Genomic DNA, 17962 nt, shown 5'->3' with positions numbered 1-17962 from the left:
TAAAAAAAAAAAATGATACCCAACACGTAACAAATTATTTTTTTTTAAAAAGACTGTATACAAAATAAATATAATCTGAATAATACACAATAAAAGAGTGAAAAAAAGAGTTTAAAATGATTGAAATAAACACTACAAGACTATATACAAAATAAAAAGAATCTGAATAATACACAATAAAAGAGTGGAAAACAAGATTAAAATGATTGAAATAAACACTACAAGACTATATACAAAATAAAATAATCTGAATAATACACAATAATAGAGTGAAAAAAAGATTACAATTATTGAAATTAACACTACAAGACTGTATACAAAATAAAAATAATCTGAATAATAACAATAAAACAGTCCAAACATTACTAAAAGTAGAAACCTGAGAAATTAATGAAAGGCATCATATTGCATACGTCGCATCACATAACATTTGAATTACCCGGACGTTACTAAGACGTAGTTATTTTTAAAGGACATTACAAAGAGCAAATGAATGTCACTAAAACCCGTGCTGGAGCCGAGGTCTCGTCTGGACACGATTTGACATGATTGATTTGATTTATTTTGCTCTTTTCTGTGATTAGATGGATTCATTAAGTCCAACCTTACAACACAAATCCATAATTTGAAGCCTCGAACAAGGACAAGAATCTTTTTAATAAATGTATTTGTTTTGTCTTAATAAGTAAGTAAGTCATTTTTATTTGTATAGCGCCTTTCTAGACCAGGGTCACAAAGCACTTAAACAATCAAAACAATATTCAATAAAGTATATACTTTAAAGGGCAAGATAATACTGATAACACAACAGGAAAGAGTGTACTTTGTCTGTGTGATGAATTCCTCTGCACTGAAAAAAGAGGCTGATACTGTTCGCTTACATAATGTAGATGGTAAATGACATAATGTAAATTCTAAGTGGATAAACTAGTTTCAAAAATGACCTACCTTCATACAAAGATGAACTATTTAAGGTTCAGCAGACATTTTAAGATTGAAGTTTCTATTTGTTTTCAGACAAAAGGATACACTATCTTGGTGTGTGTCGAAAGATGGACTGAGAAATGATAAGATATCCAGAGAAAGAGAGAGAGAGAAAGAGAAAGAGAGGAAGAAAGTCCAGCTGTGACTAGGGTCCCCAGGGGTCAAAAGTCAGATCTGGGTGCCTCGGATGAGGCGGGGCGTCTCAACTTGAGCTCTCAAATGTGTCAAACATTCTCGCCGACATGCCTCGAGCATGACAACTAAACTGGTTTCTCAGGGTGCCGGGGGAACACAAGCACCAGACTCTCTCTTTTGGCGAGTCCCACTGGGAGTCTGAGCCGCGACGCACGGAGATGACGCCTTCACGGACCAGTCCACGCGAGCTGTGAACGACTGCGGGTGAGTTTTTCCTGATCGTCGTCGGTCCTTCTGGTCTCTATTTGTTGAAGCCGAACCCGGGGGATTTTCTTGTCGTGTTTTCTTGAAGATGTCAAGGAATTCGTTTTTTTATTTGGATCTTCTCGCGAAGTCGTTGATCCGATTCAAACGAAGCGTTTTTTGACAGGAAGTTCATCCGGAGCGCTTCTTTTTTTTTTCCACGTCATATATGGAGTTTAAAAAAGTCTCGGTTTGTTTGGAATGTTTTAAGTCTTTTATGTTTCGTTATTTTTCCACTAACTTACTCTTTAAAAGTGTCAAGAGGGAGGAGCCACACCCTAAACTATCTATCATGTCATGCATTACTTCATTCAACGTCGGTTTTATTCAATAAATAAGAAAATGTGTTCAGTTTTTGCGCGTAAAAAAGTATTTTCTTTTCATCAATACGCTGAAATGTAGCTTTTAAAAGTCTTGAAACGTCTTAACGTGACTCCTTTTGGTTGAACGAGTCAACACACTGAACAAACTTTACATCTATTTGCATGGATACACAAACGTGTATCTTTTAGAATCATGTGACCAAAATAAGTTTTATTAACTAATAAAAGTGGTCGGTTTTGAATGAAGCGAGTATTGCAAGTTTCACCCTATTACTCAATACATTTCCTGTACACCGGTGCCATCTTTAAAAGAATGAATAATAACTCTACAGTCTTTACATGGTAATACACATGCTATTATATACAGTATATATATATATAAGCGATTTATTTTTATTTTTACATCTAAGTTGCTGTTAACTATTGAGTCGTGTTTGTTTGGAGAGTCTGCTAATGTGCAATTTTATTTCCATACAGTTTATAACTTTTAAAGATTAATTTAAAAATAAAACGTTTTATACAATATCTTCACTATTCGATATATCTGATCTAAAATTAAACATAACATTTATTAATATTGTTGTTATTTTGCATTTAGATGAATCCATCACTACATTTGTGTAACATTGTATTTTTATGTTAAGTTATTAAATAAGTTTAAATCTTAAAGTGTGTCCATTACCAAACTCAATTGTACCTTTTAATTTTTGCAATTTAAATGTGTTATATTTTTTTTATATTAAACAAAAAAAAAGTAGTTCTTCATTTTCCTTGTTTTTATTTATTTAAATGTTGTTTATTAAGTTACGGTAAATAAAGTGAAAAGTGTCAAGACACCAACTGAACACTGTATGATTAGTTGAATGCAAAATATAGTTTTGAAATATAGTTCTGTTGACATTATTATTGTAATCATTGATGTTTAACCTCCAGGCTGAATAATAAGTGGCGCTTCTCGAATCTTCTGTTTGCAAAACAACTTGGTCTAAGAAATAATCTAATAATCCTATGAAGAGAGAGATAAAAAAAAAAATGAACTGTGTATTCCTAAACAGAACAAAAAGGTACAAAAACTCTTCATAAATTAGTTGTTCCTTACGCATCTCATAACTGTTTTTGGTGATTTAATCTCAGCATTTACGAGTTTCAATCTCTCCCTCCTTTCCCTCAGTGAACGACAGTCTACTCACATAACACAGATAATCATTATCACAATGAATGAATGAACTAAATCACTTTCAAAAATCAATTTTTATTGATTTAATTGATTTGTCGTTATATCCTTAAACATAGATCCCAAACGTTGTAACATTTTTCAATGAAACTTCAGGATGTGTTGATGACAAGACATGGTATAGTTATTGTATGATGTTGTCTAATTACTTTGGGATTTTGGAGGTTTTGAGCGATTTGTTAATTACCTGTATGGCTTCCAACCACACGTGCAACTTATATTTGTAAAATAAATTATATTTGTTTTACACATTGTGTTACTTTTAATGAAATAGTGTTTTTAGTACTGGTTAGCTAGTGTTTAAGACAAGTTACTCCAGTTCAAGCCATTTTAGAATTTTTAATGAAAATTGATCTCCTCGGTGGAAAGGTATGTCCTACCTTTTTTGTTTGTTTTTGTATAGTTGTTGGTTTGTTGCTTTGTGTTCAGCTTTATAGACTTCAGCATGAAAATGTAGGTGTCGTGATATTTTACTCACATGATGTTAAACATTAACCTGCTTCTTTTTGCTCCTGCAATACCACAAATACCTCCAAAAATAAAAGCTCAGACTAGCTCAGATCAACATTAAAACGTTCCCTTAAAGGTTCTATTTTTTGAAGCTTTCATTTCTCTTTTGTACTCTTTTCCAACAAGTTCGAGCAGAAGGAATGTTTGATGTTCCTGCTTCTTCATGAATAATGGAGGCAGTAAATCAAACCTTCTAATACTAGGTCAACAAAATAAAATGTTTTTTTAAGTGCAAAAGAAAACCTTTGAGCTGAAGAAGCTATTGAGTGAGCGGTTGGGAATTAAACCCTGATCATCTTCATTAAAACATGTTAAAACTGATTCAGTCCTGCGTCAATACCTCCGGCCGTGACAGGTCGGTGCCATTTATACTCCATTTACATCTTTATGGTCTCTTCTCTCACGCCCACTGATACAAAGGTTTAAAGGCACATAGTTCTGCACCTGAACAACTTGTTTGGTAATCTTCAGCTTATCTTAACCTGCCCCAGCGACGGCCTTCTTGAACATTAAACTTAAAACAAAGGGTTCAGACATGATATGCGTTTCAGTGAAAGAACAAAAGATCCATCCGCGTTCTTTACAAGAATACACTTGTCATGTCGGAGTGCATAAGGAATGCTCGGATTGAATTTCTGACAATTAAAATGGACAGACATTAGTGATTTTCCTTTGTAAAATCATTCAACTTCTACGTAAAACATCAATTCACCTGAGACTTCAGTGGTAAAAGTGGTTAAAGACCTCTGACCTCTGATAACCGTATTGCTCTACAGTCAAATTCCAATTTCTTTTTCATTACGAAACCTTGATACCAATATGACAAGCTATAGCATTTAATAAAGTCTATCTAATCTAATCTAATTAACCCCATTTGGATTTTCAACTAATTGTATGAAGCCTGCAAGAGATAAAAGGATTAAATAGATATTTAAAAAACTAGATCACTCTGTTCCAGTTTGTTGTTGTTCTAGAAGCTGTTTTATAGCAACCAAAGATCTTAAATGTCCACAATGAAACTGAAACCTTCAAAACTACTCGATGCAGATAAAAAGAAATTCAACAAAAGATGAAACATAATTTCAATAAGGAACTTTGTGCTCATTATTGTCACTTCCAGTTGAAATGGCCAAACATAGACCAGGTTCATCTGCACTTGAGTCACTTGGACATTGACTGGAAATGATGAAACACAGTCCAGAAGGGAATGTTATTGTCATGGGTCGAAAATCGTCTCAGTTATTTATTTATTTATTATCTCTCGTTAATTATTAATCTCATTTTAAAGTTCTTATCATCTTATAAAAATCATTTTATTTGATTTTTTGATTTTTTAAATCACTCATTAACTTTAATTAACTATTAATTAATTCTCTAATAAAAATCAATCCGGACCAACTGTGTATGATTATGGTAGTAAAATTGTTCAAATAGACTTGTTTTCTATTCTGCATGACAAATGGAAGAGCTTGACCTTGTAAGGGTTGTTGATGAAGACAGGTTTTTACCAAAAATGGCAAAGCACTTCAAGTCTAAAATTACACCAAGTTCCCAAGATTCCTCTCTCTATTGAAAGACAGATTGTTACATGTCTGAACTGGAACTTTCTGCAGAATGTTGACCATTTCTTTCTGATTCATTTTTTGCTACAGTTGATTTATTTGTGATTGGCTTTCAAAACATTTTTAATGGCATTTAGCGTGAGGTGGAAATAGTGTTAATACATCTACAGACAGTAGACGAAGAAGAGTTGTTGGAACATTCCACCAATGGGAGTTCCCTGTCCCTTTATAAACATTTCCTAAAATGTTGTCTGCTAATCAGTCCTGGTTATCACAGTTAATAAGGAGGGTTGTTGTTTTTGTCGCTTATTCCTCCTCCATCTTTGTGGTCAGGTAACAGGATGGCGCGTCGCTCGCAGTGTTCCTCCACCGGGGATAACCCTTACCACCCGAACTACCTCCCCCCTCACTACCGCGAAGAGTACCGCCTGGCCATCGACGAGCTGGTTGAAGCCGACTTGGATGGGTACTATGAGTTTCTCAAGCAAGCGGATGTGGTGGATTTCCTGTCCCCGCCTGAGATAGACTATATTCAAGGATCAGTCCAATTCCCACAGCAGAGCTCCAACACAGAACACCCTTATTTGCAATCGGATGGAGACGGCTCCTCTGACACGTACTGGCCGGTCCACTCGGACCTGGAAGCTCCGGGTTTGGATCTGGGCTGGCCGCAGTTTCTCCACTCAAGTGGACCAACGGAGGTCACAACCTTGGTCAACCCTCCGGAGCCAGACATGCCGAGTATCAAGGAGCAAGCCCGGCGACTCATCAAGAACGCTCAGCAGGTCGGTTGATGTTTAGCAGGATCTGAACTTTCAGTTTCATTATTAATTCTCATTGTTCTTGTCCCGTCAGGTGATTGGCATCGTGATGGACATGTTCACCGACGTCGACATATTCGCCGATATCCTCAGCGCCGCCATGAGAAATGTTGCCGTCTACATCATTCTCGATGAGCAGAACGCCAATCATTTCATCAACATGGTGAACAACTGTAGAACGAATCTACAGGCAATCCAAGTAAGTCCAGCATTGAGTCTTTACAAAACACGGTAGTTGATTAAATGTGGCGTAGATGGGCCTCAAAATAGTGTGAGCAAGCTTAAAAGGATTGATTTTTACATTAACATATGTTGAATTAGACTAAGATGTCAGTGAAAGTTTGTAATTTGAATTAAAAAATGAGAATGAAAAAATAAATAAACTTACATTTGTAATCTCAGTTTGCTGCCACAGTGTCACCGTGCTTCATATTTAGTTCTAGTCTATGAGAATGTTCGAATGGGGCTAGTTGTGGCAAGTCTCCCAGGAGCCAGTTTTATGGAGCTTTGCTAGATATAATCTTGTCTTCTATTTTTTTGCCAACTGTCCTCATGAGAAGATTGTATACTGTTAATATGTTGAAAGAATTCAGGGCAGATTCTTTTATTCTCTCTAACGATATCACTCAAGTCAAACTCAAGGATATATTTTATTGAAAATAAAAAAATACATATTTCAATGTATTTGTGGTTGTGTTGCATTGTCAGACAAACCCCAGATAAATGAATAATACGTCCTCCTCTCTCTGACTTCTCAGTTTCTGCGGGTGAGAGTCGTGTCCGGCATAACGTATCACTGTCGCTCGGGAAAATCATTCAAGGGACAAATGATGGATCGGTTCTTGCTGACAGACTGCAGAGCGGTGCTCAGTGGAAACTACAGGTGGCGCTCTCAAACTATTATTCAATGTACCGGATTGAAGGGAATATTAACATTTCTTGTCTTTCTGTTTGTCAAGCTTCATGTGGTCATTCGAGAAACTACACCGCTGCATGGCGCACCTCTTCCTGGGACAGCTGGTTTCGACTTTTGATGAGGAGTTCCGGATACTGTTCGCACAGTCGCAGCCCCTCATTATCGAAAATGCGCCGCCGCAAATGGAGGAGTTTGGTCTCTTACCAAGGAGGACTTATCCAAATATCAAAACCGGCTTGCACAGAGAGCCAAGGAAATTTCTTTCGATGGACATTCCTAGCCAGGACGACTGGCCGAGGCACCCCCATGATGACCGTATGGAGGTGGACTGGAGGGGGATGCAATTGAAAAGGCAGGATTCCATGCCTGTTCATGCAGATATGTACAACAGGGGTTTACCACCACAGTCACGGATTGATGCGTCGTACGATCAGGCTCACCCATGGCTGCCCAAGTTGGACAATTCTCCCTATAAGCGGCACAGTTACGCTGAAGGTGGCCAAGGCAGGTACTCTTCACCGTTTATGCAACCGCCTGGACCACCAGAGCGTGATATACCCAACAGGCAGTTACATAGAGCCCCCCAGCTAAACATGGGACTTGGCCCTGAATCCGAATACAGTGGCTACGACAAATTCTGGAATCAAGATTATCACCCGATAGACTCATGTTCAGAAAAGAGCTACCTTCCAGACCTGGGGCCCAGTGACTCCTTCGACCCTGTTGCTAACTACCTGTCCTCCACTAGAAGAGACTTTGATCATGCGCCAGATAAGTTACAGCTTCCAGGAGATTTCCCTCAAATAAGGCGATCGAGTTCAGGCCAGGTGTATCCTTGTCGAACGTCCCCGACTCCTTCAAATCCAATGGAGGACAATCTTCAGGAGTCCAATGCTGACCGAAAAGACCCATTGGTGAAAAAAGGCTTAAGAAACTGGAGAATTAACTCGTTTCTTAGTGCTCATGATAATCCAGCGGATGAAGGACCATCGTTGACGCCCCCCCTGGCTCAAGATCCTTTTGACGAGACCCCATATCCAGTGGAGTTTTCTGCCCCTAAAATCCCAAACGTCAGAGAGTTCAGAGTTCCAGCAATAGCCAGAGCCAGTCAGATTCCAAATTATGCAAAAACAACGTTGTCAGAGCAGACGAAGAGATTGACGGAGGAGGCTGTTCAAGCTGCTGCCTTAACACCTGCACCAGTGAAAGACCCCAAACAACTAAACCCAGATAGAAATCCAACCAGTGCCTTGATTGCAGAAACAAGGACACAAAGCCCATTAACGCTGAGCGAGAGAAAATCACCAGCATTACCGGTAGAGACCAAGACCACTCCATGCCCGTCTGAGTCTTCATCGACGACCACTGATGGTGACAAGCCAGAGGAGCAGGAACAGAAAGAGTCAATAAGTGGGCTGCTAAGGCGGGAAGAGTCATTTCGCAGGAAATACAATCCAGGAATACAAAGGAGCTCCAGGTTGAGGTCTTCTTTGATTTTTAGCTCTTTGGAGCAGCAAAACTCTTCCGACACCAAGACTTCATCGGAACAGCAAGACGAGGAAGGCGAGAAAAAAGAGACAAGACCTACTTTGTTGTCACAAAAAAGAACTAGAGAACCGTTTAAATGGACTCCTATTGTCAAACCTGCCACCAATGCTGATAAAACTGAGGGTGAAGAGATGATAAAAGAGGAGAGCGCACATGATTCCACACAAAAACCAAACGAACCGTCCCCAAAAGATACAGAGCAAAAAGATGTGCCTCCTTTAACATCCGGACCAAAACCTTCTAAGCCCGAGCCTCCATCTTTTCGTACTCCAGCTTCCTTTTTGGACATGAACGATCCCGACCAGAGGCTGATGTTTTTCAAAGAGCTGGCGGCAAAACGAAAAGCTGCCAAGGGTGCACTTGCTGAAAAGGGCTCGGAGACGGCTCCAAAAGCACCTGACGTTGAAAGCAACAAACTACAAAAACCCGTCCAGAAACCGCCAGAGAATCGTCCGATAAGCTCATCAGACTCAAAAGACGAACTACAAAATAAGGCCGTAAAAGTTGACGCGACTCAAAGCTGTACAAATGAACAAACCGATACCTCAACGGATTCAGAAAAAATGCAACAAAAGATCAGCCAGCTGGCAGCGCCGAGGCATATTTCTGAAGACACACAATCACATGAAAAACCAGAGCTGCCAAAACCTTCTGCCAAGGATGTCACGAAAGAGGCTACTGAAAATGCACCTGAAACACTAGTTTCGTCTGAAGCTTCAAGTCAAGATTCCACCTCTCAAGATCTTGATGCGTCAGTCGAAATGTCCTCCAAATTGATTTGTAACAAGGGCGATTCTCAATCAAACAAATCAGACGTAAACTCCCCCTTGACTACCACAGAAGAAAATACTTCTCCAGAATTAACCATTTCTCTGGAATCATCTTCCAGCGACTGCAAATTGCCAGAGACAACAATTCTGTCCACTTCAAGTTGTCCTGCAGAAGATGGTTCCAAAGATATCACAACTCCTTGCCAAGTAGAACTTTATATATCTGAAGAACCATCGCAACAACCACCTTCCGTCCAGCCAGCTGAGCACACTGCAGAAGAACCTTCTGAAATAGAATCAACTTCAGCCACGAAGTCACTTGATGTTCAAGATCAACCTTCTGCCCTCCCAGAGTCTTCAACAGATGTGGACCTTGGTACGTCCTTGCTTTCGACTGATCCATCTAAAAATAATTCCGAGGAAGCCTCTTGTTTACAAGAGCCTGAGAGTGCTGAACCCGATGACACCACACAGAGTTCTCTGCCCACGGATACGAAAGCAAACGCACCTGACCCCTTAACACCTGATACACCGGAGCCTGTTACCACCACACCCAGTGCTGAAGGTGTTCCGCCAAACATGGTCCCACCACCTGCTGAAGATCCATTGAGACAGGAAACCCCCCAATGTGAACCTGATCAGACTGAATTAGAAATGGTGGAATCTGAAGAAAAGGATATAGTAAAGCCGGTTTCAGTAACTGGTGACGTTAAAACCTCTGCCTCCAGTGAGTCCTTATCCTCATCAGGTACCGTAGAAATGTGCACCTCAACAGAGTCTGAGCATACCTCCAGCCCCACGTCCGTCTCAGCAGAGAATGGACTGGAATCCAAAAGTATTGAAAAGAACACTGTCGATGATGTGAATCTAGTTGGTCCGAATGTAGATTTGACACAAACATCTGTCAGTCAAAGTGAGGATGATGAAACTGTAGTTAAAGATTCTGTTCAGGAAACCCTCCGTAGCGAAGAGACAAATGATCAAGAAGAGCAAAGCCAAAAGACGGATATTAAGGCGGACGAAGCTCCGCCTCCATCGCCGCAGCCCAAACAACCCAAATCTCGCTACCACTCATCAACCGCCAACGTCATCTCCAGCAGCAACCTCAGAGACGACACAAAGCTGCTGTTGGAGCAGATTTCCGCCAACAGTCAGAGCAGGAACGAGATGACCAAAGAGGCTGCCGTCACAGACGACGAGAAGGAAGACGAGGCCGACAAGAAGGCAAGCGAAGGCGTGAAGTCCAAGGGACAAGGGAAGCAGAAGACGACAGAGGAACGGCAGATATTGCTGGAGAAAATTCAGAGCATGAGGAAAGAACGTAAAGCTTACAGTCGTTTTGAGGTATGAAAACATTCAAACTTCCCCATTATAAAAAAAATGTGTTTTTCGTTTTACTTGAAAGTCATATGAGGCTTGAGTTCCAAATGAAACCCTAGATCATCTCCCACAAGTTGGTATTGTTCGCAACATATGTTTACGCACTACAAAAGATATTTTTACTGACACCAAAAAACAAAAATCTAGCAGTAAACATGATTGATTTAGCTGTTTGCAATATAAGGCTACTTCCTGTTTAGGGAACTTTAAGCTACTTTCTTCAGAGTACATTCCCCAACGTCAAATTCTGGTGAGGTTTGACTACTTATATGCAATGTTCCGCCTCTTCCTTTTCTTCCATTTGCCTACTTCCAGTGATTTTAAGCTGCTTCCTCTTTGGGTGACATTAGTTTTCCTTCCGTTTAAGCTAAATGTACCTGCTTCCTATTTATGATATTCTGCTTCCTCCTGTTCCGGCGACAATACTTTCACGACAGCTAGCTACTTCCTATTCTAACAATATTCGACGACTTCCTCTTAGGACGACATTCAACTACTTTGTTTTTTTGTAATTACATTAAATAACACTCTGTATGGACTACAGAATTATTCTTCCTGTTGAAATATCATTTTGCTCATACTGACATTTTTCTACTTTCTTTGTAGCCGTTTTTCAGCTCCAACATTCACCTTCTTTCTGTTCAGGCAACAGTTAGCCAAGAATCTTCTAGGGGAACCAGGTAGCCCACAGACACCAAAGGATTATCCCATAGGCCTGATTTATTTTTTTGTTGTCAACAAAACTAACTTACGTGGTGCCTTAAAGTCTTTCAACTACTGTAGGGTTTGGTCATGTTCCTCCTGCAGCTGGAGCTGAAACGCATTAACAAGGTTCTTGTTTTTATCATTTTAAATGTACGGTAAAAATGTTCTCGCCAAAGTTTAATTTGAAGAAAGTTAATGGTGGAACATTGTGATGTCATCAGCAGGCGACAGCCCAGACTCAGCACATTCTTGATAACACAGGAAAACCTTGTCCAGGAGACATCCTGACATCTTTTCTCCTGAGCAGAGGCTATAAATTTTGATTTTACAAATAAATCTCAAAAGGTTGCAGAATCACTGCAGAAACAAAAAAACAGAGACACTTTTAAAAAGTAACTTTTTAGGTTTATTTGAAAGGCTTCTATGGGAGGAAGTTTTGTTGCTGTTGGGAGGTCCTGTGGTTGCCGTAGATACACCGGGGAGTTAGAAGGTTTATTTTGTGTTGAATACCTCATGTGACGTGGAGCCCCTTAAGGGTGGAGGCGATGTGTTAAACTTGGAGCCTCTCCCAGATGACACCCCGGCTAACCTAGTTAGCAACGTGTTCTTATTCCCTCCACCGTGATGTTTGCTATATGTACGTTACTAAGCAACACAATGTGAGCATTTATTAGCACTGATATGTCGATCATAAGATTTCTAAATGTGTCATTCTGGGTTTCTTTTACAGATGGCCCCTTGAGTAAGGAGGTGAGCATGTGTGGAGGAGACAATAGGAGATGCTGGAATATGTTGTGTGAGTCCCCCTGAGATACTGTATGTTACATTTTACATTCTGGAGATGCATTAGTACAGAAAAGTCCATCAATATCACCGATGTGCATCTACAAGTGGTGCGTTCATGGACCGTAGCGACTTCATGGGTAAAGTGCAATGTTTCTCTCATGTTTATTTCTCGAGCATTTACACACCCATGATGTCAAGTAAAAAGTCAAAAATGCAAAGTATTATTATATCACGTGTGATCAGACAAAGTTTTTATGAAACCACTGTAAATAAATATCTATGCAAGAAAGTTTTATTGTAAATATTGTGATTTCTTGTTGTCACTGTGACCTCCAGTAGTTTTATTTTTGTCTTATTGTTGAAATGTAACGTCATCGTCCAAATAACCGATACAAAATATATAAATGTTTTCTCTAGAATAGCGGCGTTTGAAGAAACTACTGATGATGAAACATGTAAAATCCTTCATCGAAAATGTAAACAAAAATAAAAAAAATACAACAACATTTTTGGTTTGTTTAAAGACTTCCTTTTCTTTATATTTGCTACAGTATCTATTTTAATTGGTTTAGGTTGGACGTTGGTAATCTTTAAATCCTCTTTGTCAGCAAGATCTTTACTTAATTCAAAGATGTGTAGCTTTGGAGTAACTCAGAAGTTAATTGGACAAACATTCCAATGAGTATGAGGAGAATTCTGTTAATCCAGGTCATATGTTGTGTCTCTTTTATTTCATCGAACATGTATTATATGGAGGAATACATTTAAAACGAGTCATTTGAAGTGTCATTGGATATGACTTTAGTAGACCTATTGCGCCCCCTTCTGGTAATTTCCTTTTTTATGCTAAATTCTAAAAACAGCGTTTTTCGTACATGTATATCGCTTTTTTAGTTTTGGGTCTATTACAGAAAGTACAAAAGTAAACATAAGACGTCTTCTACGCCTTTTTACGCACAACTTTTTTTTCCCACGTGTTTATTACAGCCTTCTCAGATATACTTATACTATACTTATTTAAAAAACTACTATGAGTATTATTTTCATCTTGTGGAATATCAGACTTAACCTACCTAACCTTTCTTATCTGTTATATTCACGGTTAAGATGAACGTTTTTATCCCCCGAAAAATAGCAGATGGACTTTTTACCATTTATTTTGTTCCAAGTAATTCCGCTGTAACATACTTTAAATTATACTTTTTGTGTGGTTGTTAGAAGATGTCTACCTACAGGAACACAAACAAATCGTTAAATTAAGTTAATATACAATTTAAAGGTACCTGCATTTTTAGAAGAAAAAAACACCATTATTATTATTATTGATACTTTCAAAGTACTACCAACAGCCTACAGATATCAAGTGAGGCGCAGAGGAGGGTGCAGACATGGTGGATCAAGTGGGCAAATACATTTGTTAATGGGATGTGTCATTTATTGTTGACTGTTGTGAGGGTTTGTCAAGCTCAAAGAATAAAGGAAAAGGAGAATTGTTAGTATTGTTATACTGATGGAAAGGTAAGAAGTGAAATTCAAGTGTAAATGTATAAAAAGTGATGAATCATTTGTTGTTTCTAAACATTCTGAACATTATTATTTCTAAATATTTTTAAATTTATGTTGAGGAAGTACTTCTATATTTGGAGTTGATTTGAAATATTTGTAGTCCTCCTCTGACCTATAAGGGTCGCAGTCAAAAGGGTGATGATGGAGACTCGCAGTGGGAACAGAACGAGCTGTGACACTGTTATAAAAGTCAAGAGTTATAAAAAAGAAGTTTGTGTGACTTGTAATCGCCTTTAGGAGTTTTGAAATGACTCAACATTGTGACGTTTTTCTATTGCGAAACTATGTGAACACAGTGTGACAAAAATAGCTTGTGTTGTGAAAGACTTGTGTTAGAGAACAGTTGGTCTTTTGTGTGGATCTGTGCTTCTTAAACTTTCTGATAAGCTCCACCGACTCACTGATCCTCACAGAACCCTGCAGAGAGAGCAGCAGTGTGTGTGAGGCTCCAGCATGAGTCTTACCTTCAGGAAGGTGTTTCACATCTCAGCCTTCAGCTGGTATGTTTGCATTGTCAAGTGCATGGCAGGGAAGACTGGAGAAAAACTACCTGCTGGCATCTTCCTTTATGGAGGACCATGGAAGTATCTCACCTTCTTGAACTTGGTAAGTCAATTGTTTTCACCAAGGTGGACAGAAACGATTGTCATGTACTGACTGTAAACATGTTTTTAAATGTATTCTGATTCAGTCACTAGTGATCTGTTAGTAAGTGTGTTAGTTTGACACAAGATTGTCGAAATAAATCCACGTGTTAAAAAAAAGTGGTTTCACTTTTTGTTCAGGCAGAAACACGTTGTTCCGTAAAACTGAGAGCGAAAGTAAAGAAGAAAATGACAATTTATCCCCATTCTCATTTCGCAAAATTCCCTGAAGGGGGCGCACGTCGACCAATTTCGTTACCACTGATGCAACTAATGTACGCCATTTCTTTCCATCTCCCTCGTATAAAAGAAAATAAAAAAAATGGAATTACATATTTATACTGAAAAAAGATCTACTTTAAAAATTGGTCCTTTCAAAATCATCCCAATTTTACTAAATATACCTACAATTTGATAACGTGTTTTATCCATGCAACTGTGAGAATACTGTTACTTTTTTGTTTAGTTATACATTTTAAAATAACTTGGAAAAAACAGTAACTTTCCCTTTTTGTAAAGATAGAAGGATGGAAAGCAGAACTACTTTCAAACTCACCAATAGAAACGCATTATACTGTACATCCTTACCACAATGACGCCGACGATTACATAACAGTTGAATAAAAAACAGAACAAAAAAGCAACTTCTGTGGAAGTTCTGTTATCTAAATGTGTGTTGTTGTTTTTTAAAGTCGTTTCAGAATCACTCGCCTGGCAAAGAAGCTCAGACACGCAAAATGTAGCCCCAAAATAATACTGACAGAACATCGGTTTTAAGAAAATATGAAGCTTTATTAAAAAAAAAAACATTTCTATAAAAAAACAATTTTATTTCAATTAAAAAACTACTTCAATTGATTAAAGCAACTTTTTTGGTTGTTAATATATTTTTATTTCATTCTTTTTTAATAACATTTTTCTATTGATTAAAGTAATTTTTTTTGAACCGAGCATTTGGGATTGGATAGTAACAAATAAAAATCTACCTCAATAAATATTGCCCTAAACATTTTCAAAATACAACTTTGTTCAAAATCACTTTCATTTTGCATGTTGATACATGTTCTTTAAAGACTTTTTGGGCAAAGTTAAGCTGTTTTCCATTAAATAAGCAACAATCGCTCGAAAGTTTTCCTTTGTAACTGTATTTTCCATCACTGTTTGATTTTTCTGTTTGAATAAAATACATAAAAACATCTATATTGATTTTTATATCTTGCATTTTATATCTACTTTTTTGTCTACTTGAGAATATTTCAACACAGGTCATTATACTTAAAGCTTTTCAATTAATTCGATGAGAGGAAGTGTAGAATATTTTCCTTTTTTTTCTATTTTACTTTATTCCAAAACGAAATAATTCAATGCTTGTCTTGCAGTTATTGCAAATGATTTATTTCGGTCTGGCTGTGGTGAACGACCTTCAACCCGGGAAGAAAACTGAAACCAGTCTGAGCAAATTTAAAGATCTCATCTTCACCGTCTTCGCCTTTCCCGTCGGCATGGTGAGACAAAAACAACCATCAAAATGGTCATAATAATGATTTTTTTTTATTTTTATTTAAGTTTGTAGTCGTCTTTTTCTGGACCATATTCTCCTACGACAGAGAGTTGGTGTATCCAGCATCAATCGACTCCTTCTTCCCGCCATGGATGAACCACGCCATGGTCAGCAACAAGACTCGAACTTGAAAAGATTTGTGTTTACTAAGTGTTTTTCTTCAATGTTCTTGCAGCACTCTGTTGTGCTACCTCTGCTGCTGGGAGAAGTTCTGGTGCAACGACACATGTACAGCAGAACCAGAGACGCTCTGGCCCTGTTAGGTGGCGTCGGCTTGACGTACTTGACTTGGTAAGACGCATTTATCTTTCTCTTCTTATGGAGAATCTTAAGAATCTGAATGATTACATTCTTACGATATTGATCTTCATTTTTGTTCGTTACATAACATTGTTTTCAACCAGAAATTCTACATTTTTCTAACAGCGGAATGTGAACAAAACGTTTTTTTTCACAGGATTATTTGGGTTTACGTGTCGGCTGGAATCTGGGTTTACCCGCTCCTTGGACACTTCAGCAACATCGGAATTTTCTTCCTTTTCCTCTTCAACATGATCCTCGTGACTTTTCTTTACCTTCTTGGACAGAAGTTCAACAGTCTAGCGTGGGGCAAGATTCAAGTTAAAGTTCAATAGATGCAAGCGTCGATAAACTACGTGGAACATTCAGGTATGCCAACAGAAATGCAATCAAATGATGTAACTGTCCAAATGTTATTTCATCTACGTAATCATGTTAGTAAACCAAGCACAATTTATTTATTTCTGGTTACTAATTCTACTGTTACAAGCTTTATTACCTCTGCTAAGGCTGTTATTTGATCATCTGTGTTTGTATAGCAAAATAACTTTTTTTTTAAAAGGATGAATGGGTCTAAATTAAATACTGAAAGCAGTTCAAGGAACAGATCAGTTCTTGTTGTTCTCGATTATCATTTGAATTCACAAACTTAACCTTAAAGCAATGATGGTGATTTAAAAAAAATCCTGAATGCTAGGCATATATATATATATATAGCTCAGGTTTCCCAAGAGATTCATTCACTTTCTACAGCTTTATCCCTTACCGGGGTCGCGGGGGAGACTGGAGCCTATCCCAGTATCATAGAGCGAGAGGCAGGGGACACCCTGGACAGGACGCCAGTGTGTCGCAGGGCACACAAAGACAGACAACCATTCACACACACTCTCATACAAATGGACAATTTCCCCAAGTTCTCAATCAAACTCTGTATGTTTTTGGACTGTGGGAGAAAGCCGGGGTACCCGGAGTAAACCCATACAACACGGGTAGAACATACAAACTCCACACCGAAAGGTCACAAGTTGGCTCGGCTGGAAGCGAACCAGCAACCTTCTTGCTGTGAAGCGACCATGCTAACCGTGCGCCCGTTTCCCATAACAATGATAGTCAAACTAGTTATTGTCCCTTTTTAGATTTTAAAATATAATACACACATTTGCAATTGTTAAATTTCAGCGAAATTTATGTTAAACAATATCTCTTCAATCTCGGATCATTCTCTGTGATCAAAATCAGAAACCGTTTCCGTTAATGTATAGAGGTTCAGGTTTAAATTGATCTTCATTTGTATTACTGTGTAATACTGTGTAATACTGTGTAATGTAATTCTGATAGTTATTGGTGTCATTTTTTTCATTTGTCCTGTATGGTTTGCTGAAGCTTCATGAAGCAGTGTCATTATTTTCAGAGTCCACTAGATGGCGGTCTCTGCACTATTTTCCTTTGTTTTGAACAGCTGTTCTAATGAAACATCACATCATTTTTAAACTGATGGCGCCACCTACTGACCTCTAAACAACATGACACTGCTTCATGAAAAACACTACACATCTCAGACCTCACCAAGTGAAACATGGACTTGTGAGTCCAGATCCATGATGTCATATGTTTCTTTTAGCTTCTGGGCTAACCTCGGTTTCACACAGGCAAAGAACATTTTCGTGTATGGTTTGTGTTTTGAGGATTTTGTAAGCAGGACGTGTGCCAGGTGCTTACCAATACAGAGCTGTACAAGACTGAACAAGACTAAACAGAAGTGTCAGTCTCACGCGTGCACAAGATGATGTCATTTTCCCAAACCCTGCAGAAATAAGATTGTACACAACAAAAAATATACCAAATAAAGATCATTTTACTTTCAATGCTGTCTTTTGTTATTTAATTTATATCTTCAAATATAACAACTTATGC

General features: G+C 38.3%; 2 protein-coding genes across 2 annotated transcripts; both read left to right on the top strand.

The window, feature by feature from the left end:
- Positions 1-1176: 1176 nt before the first annotated feature.
- Positions 1177-12483, top strand: sack1ha (scaffolding CK1 anchoring protein Ha). The gene is made up of 6 exons (XM_087802365.1): positions 1177-1383; positions 5385-5836; positions 5907-6071; positions 6631-6755; positions 6832-10450; positions 11922-12483. Exons 2-6 carry the CDS (start codon positions 5393-5395, stop codon positions 11931-11933), a joined length of 4365 nt encoding a protein of 1454 aa, XP_087658491.1. The 5' UTR covers positions 1177-1383; positions 5385-5392; the 3' UTR covers positions 11934-12483.
- A 1448-nt stretch (positions 12484-13931) lies between these two features.
- On the top strand, positions 13932-17878 carry LOC148069279 (androgen-dependent TFPI-regulating protein). The gene is made up of 5 exons (XM_087802680.1): positions 13932-14149; positions 15567-15692; positions 15754-15855; positions 15924-16039; positions 16206-17878. The coding sequence occupies exons 1-5, from the start codon at positions 13997-13999 to the stop codon at positions 16381-16383; spliced, it is 675 nt and encodes a 224-aa protein (XP_087658806.1). The 5' UTR covers positions 13932-13996; the 3' UTR covers positions 16384-17878.
- Positions 17879-17962: the final 84 nt, after the last annotated feature.

Source organism: Callionymus lyra, chromosome 11 (assembly GCF_982586985.1).
Source record: "Callionymus lyra chromosome 11, fCalLyr1.hap1.1, whole genome shotgun sequence".
In the NCBI taxonomy this organism is placed as follows: domain Eukaryota; kingdom Metazoa; phylum Chordata; class Actinopteri; order Syngnathiformes; family Callionymidae; genus Callionymus; species Callionymus lyra.
This window is presented reverse-complemented; position numbering and strand designations above follow the sequence as displayed.